The sequence below is a fragment of the Lutjanus erythropterus genome, chromosome 21 (genome assembly GCF_056507025.1).
Source record: "Lutjanus erythropterus isolate fLutEry1 chromosome 21, fLutEry1.hap2, whole genome shotgun sequence".
Lineage (NCBI taxonomy): Eukaryota > Metazoa > Chordata > Actinopteri > Lutjaniformes > Lutjanidae > Lutjanus > Lutjanus erythropterus.
The window spans coordinates 32,043,750-32,064,166 of NC_139337.1; the positions used below are offsets into that span (position 1 = coordinate 32,043,750).

At 40.9% G+C, this 20,417-nt stretch overlaps 1 protein-coding gene across 2 annotated transcripts in view; it reads left to right on the plus strand.

Annotated features, from left to right (window-relative positions):
• The window catches only part of LOC146307913 (melanoma receptor tyrosine-protein kinase-like), a 31,298-nt gene that overhangs the window by 2,830 nt on the left and 8,051 nt on the right, over positions 1–20,417 (plus strand). For both annotated transcript variants that reach the window (XM_084747306.1, XM_084747305.1), the window contains exons 2-11: positions 15,062–15,213; positions 16,189–16,396; positions 18,050–18,184; positions 18,301–18,369; positions 18,704–18,822; positions 19,187–19,328; positions 19,473–19,586; positions 19,939–20,065; positions 20,155–20,228; positions 20,318–20,408. In XM_084747306.1, coding sequence (XP_084603432.1) covers positions 15,062–15,213; positions 16,189–16,396; positions 18,050–18,184; positions 18,301–18,369; positions 18,704–18,822; positions 19,187–19,328; positions 19,473–19,586; positions 19,939–20,065; positions 20,155–20,228; positions 20,318–20,408 — 1,231 coding nt within the window. The remainder of the gene's footprint in view (positions 1–15,061; positions 15,214–16,188; positions 16,397–18,049; positions 18,185–18,300; positions 18,370–18,703; positions 18,823–19,186; positions 19,329–19,472; positions 19,587–19,938; positions 20,066–20,154; positions 20,229–20,317; positions 20,409–20,417) is intronic.

Consider the following 20,417-nt stretch of genomic DNA (forward strand, 5'->3'; position numbering starts at 1 on the left):
TGTGTGTGTGTGTGTGTGTGTGCGTGTGTGTGTGTTTCAGTTATAAGTGAAAACAGCTGACTGAACTCTCTCTTTGTCTTGACAACGACTTGATTATGAGGAGGATTTTTACGACTCGAGTGTGTTTGTGTGACTTCTTTTGTTTTGAATAGACTTGTAGTGTTGTTGTGTCCTCAGGACGGACAGATGGACGGACGGACGGACGGACGGACGGATTTATCAAAACCGAGGGTTCAGTTCCCCCAAATCTGCCAGCCAGTCAGAGACCAGGGTTCTCTGTGGCTGCGCTGAGTTTAGTTCAAGTGCTTCACAAAGACTGTAGAGGTCACTGAGGATGTTGGTAAGGAGGTTGAGGACCTCAAGAACGCTGCAGAGGTCACTGCATAGGTTCTAGGCATCCTTGAAGATCCAGGCCTCCTGGAGGAGGTTTCTGACAAATTTAAGGAGGTGGTTACGATCTTTAAGCAGGTCCTTTGGGCGATCGCAGAGACTGACATTCAGTCAGATCACTCAAGATGTCTCAGACAGATTTGAGGAACTTGTAGAGCCCTTGAGGAGGTTCCATATGTCACTGTAAAGCTTGAAGTGGTCTTTGAGGAGGTTCAAGACATCCTTGAAGGGGTTTCAAGGATGTCTAAGAGGGTTGCAGAGGCTCATGACGAGGTTGTGGGGAAAGAAAAGGTTTTAGAAAGTCCTCCTCCTCCTGGAGTTTTGCAGATTCATGAAAAGGCCTTGATGAGGATGATGAGGAGGGACCAGTGTTTTTTCATGTTTAGGGTTCTTGAGCAGCGTCTGAAAGAAGGAAAGAAGGATCCATGAAGAGGTTCCAGATGGATTTTGGGAGATTTTAGAGGTCTTTCAAAATTTACCGTTGGTCTTGCATGAGTAAAATGATAACATGACCTGAAATATCAGCAGTGTTGCTATGGTTACATTTAGTTTACACACTGAGATTAAGCTGAGAAGCTTTTACCCATAATGCAGTGTGTCAGGCCCAGTGTTTGTGTCTGGTTGGTTTCCAGACCTGCATTTTTCATGGTAAAATCTTTTCTCTTTGCATAAACATATAAAGCTTTAACTGCTGGCTCTGTTTTCCCGCCAAACCTCTGCAGGTGATCGCCCCTCATTCTGATTGGTCGACAGACTGCCGTGATTATAATCTGCACATTCAGCAGCTTTTCTTGGCTTGATTCAGTGTTTGGAGTGATTAGTCATTGATAAAACATGAAAACAGTCTCTGTGTGTTAACTGAGCGTCCAGATCAGAACAGCTGGTTGGTTTTCTGTTAGTTTTTTCTGAGTGTTAAAAGAAAACTACGCAGGATTTTCCAAAAAAACACAAAACCAAACAAAGTATGGACTCATACTAAAATCAACTCAAACCTCAACCTTCCTATTTCCACAATACTTTTCTGTGCTCAGGACACTTTTCCAACACAAAATGTCAATATTTGTTGTTCTCAGTGTGTTTACAAACGGCTCAGACAAAAACTACAGATTCTACCTTTAAAGCTGCATTTTAAACCTGAGCTTCAGCTGATTTAAATGATGATTGTTGTGACTGCAGATAATCTGACCTTCAGTCTTCCAACAGAAACTTCTAATGAATTCTGTGTGTGTGTGTGTGTGTGTGTGTGTGTGTGTGTGTGTGTGTGTGTGTGTGTGTGTGTGTGTGTGTGTGAGCCTTGCTCCCATTGAGTTTGACTTTTGGGAAAAGACCTTGGCAGTGTGTGTGTGCTTGTCTTTGTGTATCTAACGTGTGTGTGTGTGTGTGTTTCTTTGGAAGCAGCTAAATAAAACTCTGCATCAACAATAAAGCAGACTTTGGAGCCTCGTGGTAACCATGGCAACACTGTTAGCATACTGAGTTGAACCGCGTTGACTGAAAACTACGACAACAGTCAGCCAGATTCAGGACAGCGGGAGGACAAAGTGTGCTCAGCGGGCTGCATGGATGCATCATGAGACAACAAACTGAAAGAGACACACATCGACCATGATTCTGTCTCTTTGTGGTTGTTTTGTGTCAGTTTGTGATCATTCGTTTTGCGCTGTGGTTTCTTTGCATCATTTTTTTTTTTAGGGTTTTGTTTTTGGTTGTTTTGTCGATATCTGCAGCAGTTCTGTGACTTTGTGGTCATTTTTCATCTCTTTATAGTAGTTTTTGTCTCTGTATGATCATTTTGTACCACTTTGTGGTCGTTGTTCATACATTTGCAGTTGTTTTGTGTCTCTTTATAGTGTTTTTTTGTTTCTTTGTGGTTGTTTTACGTAGCTCTGTTTTGTTTTTTTACACCTCTTTATTGTACTTTTTGTGTCTTTGTGGCTGTGCATCTCGTGTCTCTTTGGTGATCCTGCTGTCGCTTTAGAATTTTTTCCTAGAAATGAAAATGTTAATTGTCCTCATCACACCAGAACAATACCCACACTAATGCTACTAACCCAGCAGACACATAAACTTGTACCTGAAACATTCGGACCCATATTTATTAGATTTTTCTTGCATAAAGAGTTCAGCTGCACTGAGGCATGAAGTAGCACATGGAAATGTCACCAGGATCAGTGACGCATCCCAAATATCAACATGTTTGATGAAGGACTTGTGTCCTGATGTTGAGGCTGTCTCTGTGTGAACTTAAACCCGTCGCATCTGTCAGTCTGTGGACCAATCAGCCGACCCCAGTGAGAGCTGGTGACGAATCAGACATGATGCCGTGTTCCCCAGCAGTGACAGTGAGAGGCGTCATCGCTGCAGGTTTCACCTGCGGCTCTGAGAACTGAGGGTGTGGTGCAGGTCGTAAAGCTCGTTCAAGTAAATTTGTGGTTTTATAAATGAAATGGCCTTTTCTTGTCGGCTTGACCTGCAGGCAGCAGCAGTGCAGCCTGGGGGATTTTCACAGCAGGAATGTGAAGAATGTCAATAATGGAGCTTAGAAACTGTTAACAGGATTATACAAGCCTCTCTCTCTCTGTACTGTAACGTGTGTTTGAGGCCGGAGAATGAAAACGTGTTTAACCTGTGTCTGACTGCTGTCACTGCTGGGTCGGTCTCTGGAGGTCAGAGGTCACTCAGAGCTGGATCTGCAGCTGGACGTCTGTCAGCTGTTTCCACACATGTAACCTGCAGCAAATATCAGCGAGAGGTCGAGTGTCTTAGTGTTGACAGAGTTTAATGCAGGGCTGCAAATAACTGTTATTTTTATTGTTGATTATTTTCTTAATGAATCAATTCATCGTTTGGTCTATAAAACGGAAGAAAATGGTGAAATATGACAATTAATGTTTCCCAAAACTAAAAATGAATGTCTTGTTTTATCTACAACTCAAAGATCTTCAGTTTACTGTCAGAGAGGATTAAAGAAACCAGAAAATATTCACATCTAAGAAGCTGAAATCAGAGAGCTTGGTGTTGGTGCACAAATGACTCGATTCATTAGAAATTCATGCTCTTAAATCACTGAACTGGATCTTCCTCCTCTCTTGTTGAAGCTGCAATACAAAAATAATTCTAGACCTAAAGGGTTTGTATTTTAATTAGTCTGCAACAAGACCAGTTCTGCGATGTTCCACAGGGTTCAGTCTTTGGGCCGCTGACATTTTCACTTATGAATAAAAATTCAGATAATACAAAAAATATTAATTATATTAAATATTAATAAGGGCCGCACAATTAATCACAATTGCAATAAAATCACAATACAACAGAAAAATTGCAACACAAAACACATCATTTCCACTAATCGTACTGCATATTTCAATCCATGTAACTGTAATTTCATAGTTTCTTTCTGCAGTTGAATCCAACAGAACTACTTTTATTTCTGCTAGAAAGAAAATAGTTCCTACGTGAAACTGTTCACCTCAGGATCTGTGGATTATCTTTAGTATCTTTTCACCTTTTCAAATGTGTTTTTGTCTCTCCATTATATTTGAGAGGCGGACTGATCTGTACGGCTGGTATCTGAAAAACTCTGCAACTCACACCAAAACCATGTAGATGGATAAACAGCTCTGCAGGTGAGGGGAAGAATGTGAAATACTGATGTTTGAGCAGCGTGAGGAGAAGCTCTGTGTGACTCAAGACAAAACATCCCATATCATGTCAGCACAGTCGGACTGTGAAAATGTACAAACTTTAGCTGAGTCTGTCGAGTTTTTATGAACTCGGAGCATCTTTCTTACGTCCAGCTGTCACAGAGAGGACGGGACGTGTCCTCAGTCTGTTACCAGTGGACGTTATTTACTGTCAACGTGTAACAGAAGCTGTTCGGTCTTTGGAATTTTCCCCGAACGGCAACAGAGTGAGAAGGAAGCAGCTTCAGTCTGACAGACAAGCAGAGTCTCGCTCTGACCTGCACACACTGCTGCAGGCAGGACACACACACACACACACACACACACACACACACACACACACACACACACACACACACAGAAACTGACACGTGCAGACACATGTACGCATGCACAGAGCAGATTTTGTGATTAGCTTTTAATTGAGAATGCGTTTGTTCAGGATTTTCCATTCAGCTTTTCTTGTGTCAGACGGGATCACGTGTCTGTTCACAGCTGAGAGAGAAAAACAACACAAACCACATGACAGACCCTTTTATTTCTGCTCATACACCTGAAACAAGTGGACAGAAAACATTTACATCCTCCAGAGGCTTCTTTTTAAAGGGATAGTTCATCCAACAATGAAGATCCAGTCCCCCTCATGTCCACTGAGGGTTGGGTTTGTGTTGTTAGTGCTGGAGTTTGTCAAGTAAAAAGTGCTGCAGAATCTCTCAAACATTGGAAGTGAAAATGGTGAAAAATGTTGATCAAAGATCAGAGAGGAGTAAAGAAACCAGAAAATATTCACATTTAAGAAGCTGGAATCAGAGTATAAGGGCTTTTTTTACATTTAAAAATGACTTAAAATGTTTATTTGTATAATTAATTGATCCGGATCCGGAAAGACGGATATTAAAAGATCAACTCTGGGATTTTATGAATCGATATCAGACCAGGTAAAGGAAAACTGATTGCAATCAATTACTCCTTTTTTTTTTTTTAACCCAGCCCTGTGAGACTCTGTCTGTCTCAGTGTGTCAGTGGAGAAATGTGATTTTCTCAGTGGAGCTGCTTAGTGTGTTCAACAGGACGAGAGTTTCTCAGCTGATTGAGACATTCCTGAAGAGTGTGTGTGTGTGTGTGTGTGTGTGTGTGTGTGTGTGTGTGTGTGAGATACAGAGAGACAAGGCCACTGTGTTCCTGTCATGGCGTTCTGCAGGACAACATCATGTCTGTATGTGAGTTCAGTGTAAACCAGGTCGAGCTGCTGCAGGTTCACATCAGTTTAAAGCAGCACAGTTTGATCTCTTGTGTTTCAGTCAAATCATGTTTTCTGCCTCCCTCTACAAAGATCAATAGAAACACTTAACCACAGTTTAAAGTCAGAGGTTTTATTGAGCGCTTCAGATCAGAACAATCAAAAGGCCTCATTGATTTTGTGATGTGACTGTTTTTAGTGGGAGGTTCAGCTGTGTGGAGGAGCTGCAGGCAAAGTGAACGCAGGTCAAACACTCAGTCCAGTGATTTTCATCTCATCCTTTTAAACACAAGCTTTTATGGATCAATCTGTCTGAGTCGTTCTGTCAGAACTGTCAAACGATCGTATCCGAAGGGTTCAGGGTTTTATCAGCAAAACAGTAGAAACGAAACAAGTGGAAGTCAGTCAGTGTTAGTTACGTGTGACTCGCCTGTTGTCGGGTAAATCTGCTGGTTTCTGTGCTTTAGAGAGAAAGACACTGTTCATTTTCAATGGGAGACACGTCTGGACTGCAGGTCCAGGTCAGTCTAGGACCTGAACTCTTTTACTATGAAGACACGCTGTTGGAACACGTCCACAATGTGTCTCAGCATCGTCTCTCTGAAATAATCAGGGACGTCTCTGAAGAAGACGTCAGTGATGGCAGCATGTGTCTCTCTGAATCCGTCCATACCATCACAGCTGCTGTCTGTTGAAGTCAGTGCTGGGGACAATCTGGATGGTCCTTTTCCTCTTCAGCCCGGAGGACACGACGTCCATGATTAGTGAAAACAATCTGAAATGTGGACTCATTTGCAGTGTCCAAACTATTTTCCAATCAGGGCTGCAGTTTGCAGGACAGACAGTCTGGGATTCTTTCTGCTCAAAGATCTTTGTAATGTGTGAAGCAAAGCACAACAACTTCAAGCTTCCAGATTACAAGAAAGTTGTGTGGTGTGAACAGCGCAGAGATTTGAAAGTCCTGCGTTGTGACCGAGACATAAACTTTTCGTGGACCTGACGGCTCTTTAGATCTGTGTTTTTGTCCTTTTTGTTGAAAAGAACAGAAATCTGTCTGGTTGAAGGTCGTGGGCAGGAACGCTCTCCGTCTTCTCCTCTATTTTCTTCTCCTCTCCTCTTTGATCTTTTATGAAGATTGATTTTGTCCTGCTGCTCTGTGAACGAGCCGCCGCCTCACAGCGAAGACGCTGACTTCACTCTGTTTGTATGTGTCTCCGACTGTACTTTTATTTAGAGCTTTTTCTTTACTCTCAGAGGGATCAGCCGCTTCAGCGAGGGTCGCATAAATAAAGACGACAAGAAAAGAAAGAGAGAAAAAGAAGAATTCACAGGGTTTCTCTTCAGATATTCAAAAACTACTTGAACAGGGGCTTCGAAACTGATGCATCAAATCATACTCATATAATGATTTAGACTCCATGAACATCAGTCATCATTCTTCATCCTGACTCCAGGCTGGTTTTGAGTTTTTTTGTGCTTTAAAAGTGACAAATTGATGTACTTTAAAAACAGTCAGCGCTAAATCCACTTGATTTCTTTTGATTTGGTTGTGGACACTATTGTCCCACAATGCAATGCAAAATGCATGTATGATTAGTCGGCTGCAGATTAAATGTTGCCACCGTCGTTAGTCGGCACCAGAAATACTAGTCAGTTAAACTATTTATCAATATTTTGTTCATGTAAAATGTCAGTTAACGCTCCCCTCATGTCCAGTGTGTTCCTGATGGTCCACATGTGACAGCTCGTAAAGACAGCGTGGTTTGTTTTAATCTAGAAAATGAAAGGAAGATTCAATGTTGACTTGAGTAACATGCTGCTGCTAGCACTGCTAACGTTAGCGACGCTGTGTGTCAGGCTGCAGCTAACGTCAGCACCAGGTGAACCACGTCATTTACCTGCAGACTCTTTTCGGCCTGAAAAGTTGAAGCATGCAATGAGCTGCTGTCAAGTGTTGTAGATTAAAGTGCAGAGTCCATGACGCACGCTGCAAAGTGCAACACATTTCAGCAGCATTTAAAATACGATTAGACGATTACAGACCATCATGAACGGTTTGAAATGACTCTTAAAACACACAGTATATTGAATTAACTGCTTTCTGAGTGTTTGACTTGTCGACTAGTCTAAATTAAAATCTGTCTTTTATCTGTGTTTTCGTCTTGTTACGTCTTCATCTTTGTCGTGTCTTTTTTTGTCTTGTTACGTCTCTCTCTGATGTGTGATGTCCTCTGATGGATCCACCAGTCAATCGTCTTTTCTATGTCTTATTGTTTTGTCCATTTAGGTTGAAATCAGTCTTGATGAATAACAATAATCAATAATTCACCACAAAGTCATTAAAACTAAAGTAAAGAGTCTGTTTAGAAAATGTGAGGAGGAGAAAGTTCAGATATTTGTGATCAGATTCAGACGAAATGTAAAATGTTGTCAGAAAAATAAATACACACACCTGAAAAATCTACTTAGTAAAGTATTAGTACTCAGTTACTTCCCACCTCCGGAGTTAGTTTGGGTTCAGACTCAGGTCTTCTTGCTGTAGGTGTAACGAGGGTCCATCAGGCCACTCTTCTGGCTGCTGATTGGACGATTCAGGCTGTCAACAAGTGGACAAACTGTCTCAGTGCAGAGAAACAACATGTTGACTGACTGACTGTCATTATGGTGAACACTGACTGTGGTGTTAAAGAGCAGCTCCTCACTCATTACAGCTAATTCAATACTGACACACACACACACACACACACACACACACACACACACACACACACACACACACACACACACACACACACACACAGCACAGAACATTCCTCTGACAGAGAGAGAGAGTGCTGAAGAACATGAGTGTTGCAATGAGAGACGAAGAGGTGGAGAAAGTGTGTGTGTGTGTGTGTGTGTGTGTGTGTGTGTGTGTGTGTGTGTGTGTGTGTGTGTCAGTGCTGGTACAGGTTTGTATGTTATCTCGTCCTCCATCTCTCGCAGGTTGTGAAACCCCAAAAAAATTCTTTTCTCTTCTCTGAGCTCTGATTGGCTGTTGCTCTGATGATTATCTGTCCTCCGCAGTTAAAGAAACATCGCTCTTCATCAAACGACTGACAGCAGCAAAATCAAACAAACCCAACAGTTTAGACAAAGATGGATTTGTATTTCTGTCTGAGAACTAACAGTCAGTTGGTTCCAACATCACATCCAACAGTCGTCTTCATTAAAGTGACAGATTTATATTTGACTTTATCACAACTCATTTTAAACCAACTAATTTAAGAATCAGTTAAATGTTTTTAGATCATTCATTCAGCTTTTTAAATGTGAATATTTTCTGCTTTCTGTCCTCCTCTCTGACAGTAAACTGAATGTCTTTGAGTTGTGGACAAAACAAGACATTTGAGGATCTTGGACTTTGATCATGATGCTGTTTGAAACTCAGTTTGCTTCTGATTCTGCAGTTTGAATTCTGCACTTGGTCGTATTGTGATTTTGATAATAATGCAGTTAACAGTGCAGCAGCCCTGTTACAAATCAAAGAAATTCATACAGTCTTGATTAAAGATGTGTGGTTTTATTAAGAAATATAAATATCAAGTATTTTTCTTGGTCGACTCATTCTGTACTCTGCTTTTAAATAAATACTCATCTAGTAAAAAAGAAAAACATAAACATGAAATGCTGTTTACACAATGAATACAATTAAAACAGCACATGAATTATTAAAGTAAATGTGTAAAAATAATGAAAATACATGACATTTATAAAGGTGAGAGATTTGTTCTCGATATTAAACATGTTTTGGGTCTGAAAGAAGAAATGAAGTTGAGCAGATTTGAGTATTTAGTTCAAACACATGAACACAGTATCACACAGGTTATTCTACACACAAATCACACAACTCTACTCAGCAGATACAGTTTTTAGAGAACAGCGGTGACTCTGTCTGCAAGATGTTCAGTCTGATTCCTTCATTTGTTATTTCAACACTCCCAGGAAATAAAGATTTAGAAATTCACCGCCCACAGACGGATTCATCATGTGAAGTAAATAGATTAAAGTCTCCCTCTTAGTGTTTGATATTCAGGAGAAGAACGGTGGGCGGAGCTTTGATTTCAATTATGTGGACGAGACGGTGACACAGATTAGACCTGAAAGTTCAGTAATGTTTGTTAACTTTGACAGAAGAAACAGCTGCACATGTTTCAGTTCTACATCCTGAAAACACGACGAAAACAAAAGTGTGTGTGTGTGTGTGTGTGTGTGTGTGTGTGTGTGTGTGTTAAACCTTGAATAAAGGTCAAACCAGATAACACATTTCCAGTCAGAAACCTTCCCCTGTGACGCAGCGTTCTCATGAAAATTCATGTTTTTAATTTTGTATCTTCCATCTCTGTGTCAAACAACATGAACAGTTCGGACTCTTTGTCATAAAACGTCAAGAAAATTACAAATTTTATACAAAACACTTCTGTTCATTTTTATTATTTGATTGTAAAGGTTTTTGCATTAATGATAAAAATCACCTTACTGGAAACAGAACATGTCAAAATGAAATAATATGATTTCAGCAGCAGTTAAATAAAGTTTTTTTTTGTTGAGTAACAGATGAAGTGACTGAATGCAGCAACTTTAAAACCCAAACCTTAATTTCAAAATTCTGGCTTTTTAAACAAATAAATGACTAAATAACTTTCATGCTGTTTTGATCAATTTTAGGGAGTTTGTCATTAAAACACTTACTGACTTCATTAATATGTGAATTATTTGTTTAAAATCCCATTAAAATACTTTAATGTACCCCAATTAACACTGACTATGTAAGATGGAAGCCACTCGTTCAGAAACATGCTGTTTGGTAAATTTGAATAAGTGTGTTTTTTTTTTTACCCTTTAAAAATCCCTTAATCAAAGCAGAAAGCCTACAGACCTTAATATATTTGAATTATTCTTTTAAAAACCCCAAATGTGGGTTCAGTGATGTAACTTTTACCAAGTAACCCTGAATTTCATTCATTCATTTTAAGGTGCAAAGTTTAGTTCAACTGGTTCTCGACTCGACTTTTAACTAAAGTCAGCTGATTGGTGATTAGCTCGTTAACTGTCGAGATAAATCAGACTGACCTCGGAGTTGTTAAGTGTTATTTTTATTGTTTTGATGGAGCTTTGCTAACAGTTTCCCCCTGCTACCAGTTTTGTGCTAAGCTAGGCTAACCACATCCTGGATATATCTTTGCACTGACAGATGAAACTGATATTAAATGTTGAACTGTTCCTTTAAACATGAAGCAAACATTGAGAAAGAGAGAGTGAGAGGTTGATGACCTGCAGACGGTGATAAATGAGGCAGTTTGACCCTGAAAGTTAGAACAGTTCATCTAAGCAAACACATGCAGAGATCGGAGGATTTGGAAATTTTCCACATCAGAAAAACAAAACGATGACGACAACAGCAAAGATTTTTCTCCTCTTTTCTTTTCTTTTCCTCGCTGCGCTCCGGCTGAGTCAGCAGGAACGTGGAGGCAGAGGGAAGATGGATAAAGAAGATTTGAAAGATCCAGTTTTTTCATGTTGGTCCTGTTGTTCTGTGTGTGATTCATGTGTGGTTCATCTGTCTGAGCTGGAACAGGGAGGCGTGAGCATCGCTGACATGCACATGCAGGAATCACAGCGCAACACACAGCTGCTGTAGGTCGACTTCAGGATTTATCCACTAACACACATTATGAGGAATCTTATTCCTCTATTCTACGTCTTCATTGAAACCAAAGAGCTTAGAGCTGAGAGACACAGACAGCAAGTCAGACAACTAATGAAAAATAAAGAAGAACATGGCCTTCTGGTTAGTTTGGAAACAGCTATTTTGTTAGTCAGCTAAGTGAAATGGACAAAAAGGTCCACTTCTGAGGGCTTCACACCACAGCTACCCTCTAAACTGCCTCAGTGAATAAGACGATATGATAAAATGCGCTCTGGAGTGTTTTTCCACTGGACAAAAAGTGATAAAGTGCCCTTCCAGTAGAAAAAACATGATAAAGTGCACCATGACTTTCAGCGCATCGGAGCGCATCGGAGCGCATTGGAGCGCATTGGAGCGCACCTTTGCAGCTCAACTTTGATTTGTAACTCTTCATGCTCAATATGCAGCAACAATTCTCCAGTTTGTGGCTTCATGTCCCTGGTTTCCATCATAAATAACCTGATGATAGTCTGAATATAACTGAAGGGATTAAAATAGAACATTTAGTAATTACAAGGTGGGTTTATTTATCATGACAGGGTTGTATAACAAAATTAAGTTGCAGTTTTCTTTCTTGATACTCACAAACAACAATGTTAAATTCAGTAGACTGGATGAATAAATAATCAGACGAAGAAATCAAAGTGACGTGGTGGAGTGGAGGATGAATGAAGCTGCTCTTCTGTCTGGTGGTACGGCAGCAGATCCTTCTGTATCTCTTGTGTGTGAGTTTATTCTACTTCTGTCAAACTGACACAGAAACCCACAGCTGATCTTTATCACATCTTTAAAGCATCAGTTATAAAAATGTTGAGCTCAGATTTATTCATTGTGACTGAAACTGTCCTGCAGAGCTGCTGAGAGATGAAGTGAAGCCGTTTGTGACCATAAACATTTGTCTGTATGAGGAACGATTACAAAAGTATTTATTGTACATCATCTGTGGCCGCCGCAGGAAACGGTGCCAACACACACCGAGACGTCGTCCAAGAAACAATCTGACAGATCCGACCTGTTCCTGAACAAACAGTACTGTGTGTGTGTAGTGAGCTGTGAAGAGTGTGTGTGTGTGTGTGTCTGTACTTGTGTAAGCTGAGCTTGTGAGTCGTCACTATCAGTGTCTTCTGTCTTTCATACTAATTCTCAGAGGTGTCCAAAGTCCACACAGTACAAGTACAGATACTCGAGTAAAAGTCAAAGTACTGATTCAGCTTGTTTACTGCAGTAAAAGTGAAAAAGTTCAGTCCTCAAAGTATAAAAGTAAAAAGTAGCCATCATGTTTCATCTGGTTACATCTTTTAGATTTTGTCATGTCTTGTTCGCTGTTTTCCTCTTTTTTGTCTCATTATGTCTTTTTTATTTCATTACAGTGTTTCTACTCTTGTTACATCATTTTAGTCTTTTATGTCTTATTACATTTTTTTGTCTTGTTACATTATTTTAAAGAATATTTCTACATTTACATTGTTACTTTTCATTTTGTGACGTCGTGTTTTCGTCTGTCCACCGTTCTGTACTTGTTGTGTGATGGTGGTGTGTTCACACAGAAAGTGAAGTGAAGTTTCACCTTACGTGTCCCGTCTTCAGAGCTTCAAGTTTTCATTTTTCACCTTGGAAAAACAGCTTTTGTCATTTTTATTTGGAGATTTGTCAGTTCAACAGATTCAATGAAGAGGCACAGAGAAAGAAGGGATGGAGATGTGGACAGGGAGCTGAGGAACAGAGGAGACAAGAGGAAGGAAGTAAGAAAGAGACTGCAGGGAGAAATAAGTGGAATGAAGCCAGACAGAGAATATAGATTATAAACATAAACGTTTAAATGATTTAAATCATAAAGTTTTATATCTTCATCACAGCATCACACATTCATCATCACATTTTTATCATGAAAAGAATCACGATGCTTTAAATGTGTGATGAAATGTTGGGTGTGTGTGTGAGTGTGTGTCCAGATGTGGACCGCTCCCCCTGAGGCTCTGCCCCCAAAGTGAGCCATCATCCAATCAGGAGGCAGAGATCAGCGCAGGCTGCAGCTGTGTTGTCTTTGTGACATCACAGCAGGGAGCTGGCCAATAGGAATGCAGCCAGAGAAACACAAACTTCAGAAACAAGTTCAGACCAAAGTCATCATTTTCTTTATGAACTAATATTTCCATTTTTCATCCGTCTAAGACTTTAGTTTTTCTGTGGCCTCATGAGGGCGCTGGTGGACTCTTCTTCTTGTTCTTTTATGTATTTTATTCTTTTCTTTATTCTCGTACTCTCTCAGACTTAGAAGGTAGAAGCAGTAATCTGTGATATATTGTTGATTTAAATCTCGCAGTGTGTTTCCTGCTGAATCAGATCAGGTGTGAAGGAAAAACCTGCAGGACAGGTGAGAGAAACACACCTGCAGGCTGTCAGGGTTTTTATACACTTGGTGATGTCACCTCAAAAGCCTGGAAAGAGTGTCTCGCCTCCTCGCATCAAACTGATTTCTTTGTTAAATCTTCTCAACAAACACTCCCCATCCTGTGATGTCACAAATAAAATCCTGTCCAGTCTTTCCTTTTAAATTTCCTCTTAAACTCGAGGTTCTGACTGAAGTTTCTCACTCGGAGCCTGTAGGGTTTCATTCCTCGCTCTGAGAGATTATTGATGAGTCAGACGTGTCCTGCAGCTGCTGTTCAACTCGTTCTTCTTTTAAAATGCTGTCACACCTTCCTGCTTCTTCTTAAAATACTTCACCTAATCACCTTTTATCTGGAATCATGCCTGAATTACCTGAACTCTACCTGACAGGATGTTAACATGAAACTCTAAAGACGCTGATCTCCTGCTGTGTCAGACACTCGAACATTCAACACTTTAGTTTTCAGTTACCATATTAACCAAAGTATGAAATTAGAACTCACACTCACACGGCTCAAATGACCTACTTCATTAATGACAACAGATATTTATTTATAAAGAAGAGAACAGTTGGGAAAATCATCAGTGTTTGTGAGCACTGCTCACAGCTCATGATGGACCTCAGCTCTGCTTAAAGGAACAGTCTGGGAAACACCGTTCCTTCGTAGAACGATAACGTACATCGAAACTGTGACATGTTTTCACATAAAGGACTTTGATTGAAGCACAACCTGATGTGTTGATCAGTGGCTTCTTGTTGATCTGACGTTTTCATCTTAAATCAGTTGCTACAGTTGTGTAGACGAGATCTGTGCACGGCGGCACGGCTTCGCTGATCTCTGATAAACTTCATACGTAATAAGAGGAAACAGCCTTTTGTTTTGTTGATAGCAGGCTGATTATCTCGTTATCTCCAGATAACAGCATTAAAAAGATTCCTAACAGAACAAATTAAACATTACAACTAAAAAGTCAAACAAACAGGACATTAATGAAAAGATTTTTTTTTTTCCGAAGTTAAGTTTGAAAGGTGAAGAACTGATTTAAAAGATATGATACCACTGAAACTGTTCACATGGGAATAACTGACTCATGATAACTAAAGACTTCCTGATGCTTCAAAGGTAGATTGTTGCTTCAGATCACAGCAACTTTTTAAAACAAAAGAAAAGGAAGTGAACATGTTTTATGCAGAAACACGATAGAAAAACTTCTTACAACAAATGTTTTCTTTGTGAGCTGCGATAATCTGTAATAATCTGATCAGTCTTTCAACAAAAAATGATCACAGTCTTTATTGATTCTACTGCGTAACCAGTTTTTCAGGTAAGGGACGATCTAAAACAAAGTGTGTTTCATTCTCTATTTTATCAAACACATCACCAACAAATATCAGAACCAACATAACCTCTGATATTCAGACGTGTCGAGATAAAATAACTCCACGGAGCAGTTCAGCAGATTAACGTTTACGAAGAACGAAGGTTTGTGAGCTGATCTGATCTGAAGATGAAGGTTTTTCTGTTCACTTCAATGCAGCCAGAGTAAATGAGCACCATCTAGTGGCCAGTAGAGGAACTGCAGCGTAACGCCCCGCTCTAACTGTCTGTGTGTCTGTCTGTGTATCAGTGTGTCAGGGGATGAGTAACCAGCTGACGGTATTGGGGACTCGTGAAAATCACTATGACAACATGGTGAGGATGTACTCCAACTGCTCCGTGGTCCTGGAGAACCTGGAGGTCACCTACACCCTGGAGCACCAGGACCTGTCCTTCCTCAAGGTCTGTCTCCTGAATCTGCTTTGGTTTTCAGTCCAGTTTGGTTTCTGATGCTCGGCTTCAGCTGGACTGTTTGATTTTGTTTTGGTTTCAAACATACAACCCAAATTCAATCAGATTCAAAATGAGTGTCTGGTTACAAAAAACTATAAAGTTTATCAGTTTGAACATTAAATGTCTTGTTTTTGTTCTGTATTCAAGTGAATACAAGTCAAAAAAGATTGCATGCTGTTTTTATTTCTGTTCTACACAATTCCCAAACTTTTTTGGAATTGGTGTGTAACTTGTGTGTCACTCATCCATCAGGTTTTAGATCGATTACCTTCCTTGTTGGTGTTGACGTTGGTTCATTTCTGTGAAACTTGCTCAACGCTGCAGTCGTCTTTATTCTGTCAGAGTGACATTTTCCTCCTGTGGTGCTGCAGATGTCAGCAGGAAGCTTTTTCCAAAACTCTCTTTGTGTTGCATTCAAGGTCGCTCTGACATCTGTGAACCGATGGTCATCTGCCAGACAGCATCGCCTTGAAGAGCTCCGTTGCCAAAATAAAATAAAATCCAGAAGACAAAAATAAGCAAACATGGACGCTGTGAAAAGAATCATGTTGTTTTTTCACAAAGATGCTGTTAAGCAGGTCAGAGCCCTTCATGGCATCACCAGAGGGAGCTCAAAACAGTCCCTGATCACAGCTGCATGCACAGGCAACTATCATGCAACCGTGCATGTAAACTGTGTGACAGTTATCTCTCTGCAGTGAATTGAAAGGAATTTCCTCAATCATTTACACGTTAAAAAAATTATTAGATGGTTTGGTTTGAAATCATCAGCATGGCCCAAAAACTGTGTAGCATTCGATGAATGGCTGAAAAAATTTTAAAAAGTAATTATAACCAATAAGGCTGCACAACCTGCAGACGAGATGAGACTGAACGTTGTGATCACACTGATTTCTCAGTGATCGTCTTCTTCTCTTTCTTCAGTCCATCCAGGAAGTCGGCGGCTACGTTCTGATCGCCATGAACGAGGCCGCAAACATACCTTTGGTCAATCTGAGGCTGATCCGAGGCCAGAACCTCTATGAGGGTCAGTTTGCTCTGCTGGTGATGTCGAACTACAACAGAAACGTCTCGTCTGCAACTCTCAACTACACCAGCGGGCTGAAACAGCTGCAGCTCAGCAGTCTGACAGGTATACACACACACACACGCACGCACACACACACACACGCACGCACACACTTAAAATATGATGTACAGGGCGACTTGACAAAATGACAAGACTTGCAACTGGACTTGGACTGGAAAATCAGACATAACTAATGTTATGTTACTGAGCTTCAGTTAGAATAAACGATCCCAAAGATCATTTGTACAAAAACTACGAGTTGGTCAACAAAAAATGTGTTGAAAAGACGGAGATGCAACAACTTTCAGCAGAGGAACTGTGGCTCTGTTGTTAAAATGACAACAGATGGTCTAGTGGCTCAGATTCAGTACTCTCACAGGGTTTGATTCCCGGTCAGGAAACCGGGCTGACGCTGTGATGCCGCTGCCACTCAGAAGCAGACAATCATGACACTCGACCTGGACCTCTCATTGTTTTGTGCTTCATTTCATTTTATTGCTGCTGAAGAGTGTCATTTGATGTTGCCTCACTGTGCTGGCAGCAGGCCTGGTGGGTGGAGTAAACACACATTTAAAAATCTTCAGTCAACACAACAGATTGTACTCTGGCAGCAGGAAATAGACCGCACCCATACCAGCTTTGGCTGATGACGTAGATGTTTTACTGTGGATGTATTCTGAAAGCTGTCAGACTGATATCCAGCTGTATTAACTGGACTTAAAGTCAAAAGATCTTCTATCATTTTGTGGTTCTACATTTGAAGCTCTGCCTGGTGGAGAACATGTAGAAACTTGGACTGTGGTTTTCACAATGTATGATGAAATCAGGTTAGATTGCAGAGTAGAAATATTGACAGATCTTAGTACACAATACTTCTTTTTGTACATTTATTATGTAAGTCTGTTATTAAACAGACCTAAGTATGGAGGGGATCATGTGATTGCTTCTGTGTGTGTGTGTGTGTGTGTGTGTGTGTGTGTGTGTGTGTGTGTGTGTGTGTGTGTGTGTGTGTGTGAGTGTGTGCGTGCGTGATCTCCGAACCCTCAGCTTGTCTGCAGATCATCTCAAACACAATCTGACCGATCAGCCACATTTTTTGTGCTCATCGATGACTGCATGCTGAAGGACCTATAAGATAAAAAAAAAAGACTTTTATACTTCAATGGCCACAGGCGTTATGTTTTTATGTTTTCAGGTCATCCTGTTGTTTTAAACATGATATCTCAAGAACACCTCGAGGGAATTTCTTCAAACTTTGCAAAACTGTTCAGACTCAGAGATGAACTTTTTGGTGGTACATTATATGAGTGTGGACAGACAGGGGTGTAAACTGTAACTTGACTGGTTGGTGGAGACGTTTTATACGACCATTGACAGCTCATTTATCTCTCTTCTTAATTAGCCACTTGGGGGAGACAGATGATCAACAACTGCTCCAGTTTAAAATCTTGTCTCAGCTCAGGACAACGTATGTGGAGGTCGTGTTAATGTTGGCACAACTTTGCAAATCGCTGGTTTCATTTGGCAGTAGTGGCGGCATTGCAGTAGGTGCTTCACCGTCTGTTGCCTGGTGGGGATCTGAACTCTGCTGAGTAGACTCGTCTAATTATAAATGAATTTAAATTTCATTAAATATAACCGGATCATTAATCCTTTGTAGCGTGGAACCTTACATGGACTTTTCACTTGTGTGTTTCCACTGATTTCTCCTCACAGAGATCCTGAATGGAGGAGTAAAGATGACCCACAATCCCTTGCTGTGTAACACTGAGACCATCCAGTGGTGGGACATCCTGGACAAATCCAGCAATCCTAGGATGCTTTTCAAGATGGACAACTTCACACATAAATGTGTGTAGAGAAATGCTGAAGTTTAAGTTACTCATTAAGTTCAGTGTTTGACAGAATAATAATAATAATAATGATGTGTGTGTGTGTGTGTGTGTGTGTGTGTGTGTGTGTTTCAGGTGAGAAGTGTGATCCGGGGTGTGTTAATGGTTCGTGTTGGGCAGCAGGACCAGATCACTGCCAGAAATGTATATAGCCTACATACACTCACTCGAATACACACGTCTACATCTTTTGTGCTTCCTCGATCACCATCACACATTTCAATCTCTTTCTCTCACTGTTCATCTGCTGTGCATCATCTTACCTTAAATTTTGTCTGAAACAAATCAAATTTAAAGACATCAACTTTGCTTTTATTTAAGATTCAATGGGGAAAAAGATGCCATAGTGCCAGATAGCATACTTCTTTTTTTTTACTTTTTGTCTTTGACTGTACAAATGAAAGAAAAATCTGGTCACTGATGTTGATGAGTTGCACTGATGAAGATGTAATGAAATGTCTTCCTGTTTCTCTCCTAGTCACCAAGTTGCAGTGTGCAGAGCAGTGCAGCAGAAGGTGTCGGGGTCCTAAACCCAGCGACTGCTGTAATGAACACTGTGCTGCTGGCTGCACTGGACCTCGAGCCACCGACTGCCTGGTCAGTGTCTGCGTGTTTGTGTGTGTCAGTACTGAACAGTGCCTACATATACCAGAATGCATCGCTTGTAAACCTCTGACACCCACTGCCATGTTACTGTAAATCACCACCCTGGCCTATAGCTTTTACTTTACTGATCTCCAGTCAAGGCAGACAGGTCTCAAGTCCAGATTGGCAAGTCACATGCCAAGACCCGTGAGTCCAAAAGACAGATAAGTCTCAGGTCAAGGCAGGCGAGAAACATATTAAGGCAGTTAAATCCCACTGCAGTCCAAAACGTTTGAATCTTGTTCAGACCCAATTATTTCACTTACTAGCATCATTAAAGATTCTGTCTTTGCTTCTGTCTCTACTTCTTCTTCAGGCCTGCATGGCTTTTAATGATGATGGAACCTGTAAAGATACTTGTCCTCCACTGAAAATCTACAACCCTGTAACCCACCAGGTGGTCAACAACCCCAACGCCAAGTACACCTTTGGGGCAACCTGCGTCAAGGCATGCCCACGTATGGACTTTAAACCCCGTGTTTCATTCAGATCAGCCCTGCGATTCGTTTTAGTTATACAGTATATATTCAAATAATCACATCATCAAGTCTTGCTTCTTCTGGAAATGAATCAAAGTCTGCTCTGTTTTTGTTTGTATATAGATAACTACGTGGTGACAGGTGGATCGTGTGTTCGCACCTGCAGCCCCGGGACGTACGAGGTGGAGGAGAACGGAGTCCAGCGCTGCAAAGTCTGTGATGGTCCCTGTCCTAAAGGTAGACGGACTTCTGGTTCTTAAGTCTGAAATCCTCCCTCAAGGCTATGATGATGCATCGAATTTCCCTGACCATAAAGTTTTGGATATATATCAACTGCCAACGTGATTAACTTTGAATTTGATCAATGTACCGCGTCATGATGAGTACTGATTGAAGAATAAAGTTGTAGTTAAGATTTACGAAGATGTGACGTCTGACATAAGGCAGGACACAGACATGAGTTTAGGAATTGCTTCTGTAATAGAACAACAGGATTTTTTCCTATTTTGGAAAGTTACGTTAAGATAGGACCTGCACTTGGGAAAATTTTCAGTAATGAGGCCACTGAAGAGTCTTTCTCTTCCTCCAGTCTGTGACGGAGTCGGAGTGGGAGCCCTGACCAAGACTATGGCTGTCAACGCCTCCAACATCGAATCCTTCAGGAACTGCACTAAGATCAACGGGGACGTCTCCATCATTGAAACCTCCTTTACTGGGTGAGACACTCTTCACTGCCTCACTCTAATACTGAGTTACTTGCAGGGCAGAACTTCAAACTGAGGTGTTCTTTTATTGGTTCTTCCAGGGATGCGCACTATAAGATCCCGCCCATGGACCCAGCTAAACTGGAGTACTTCAGGACAGTGAAGGAAATCACAGGTAGGTCAGAGGTCATCAGTGCTTCTCTTCAACTTGTAACACTGAATTGTTTTGTCGATTCAGTTCATATTTGACTGTGTGTCCTCCAGGTTTCCTGCTGATCCAGTCCTGGCCGGAGAATATGACCTCTCTCTCAGTGTTCGAGAACCTGCAGATCATCAGAGGAAGAACAACAAAATCGTGAGTCAG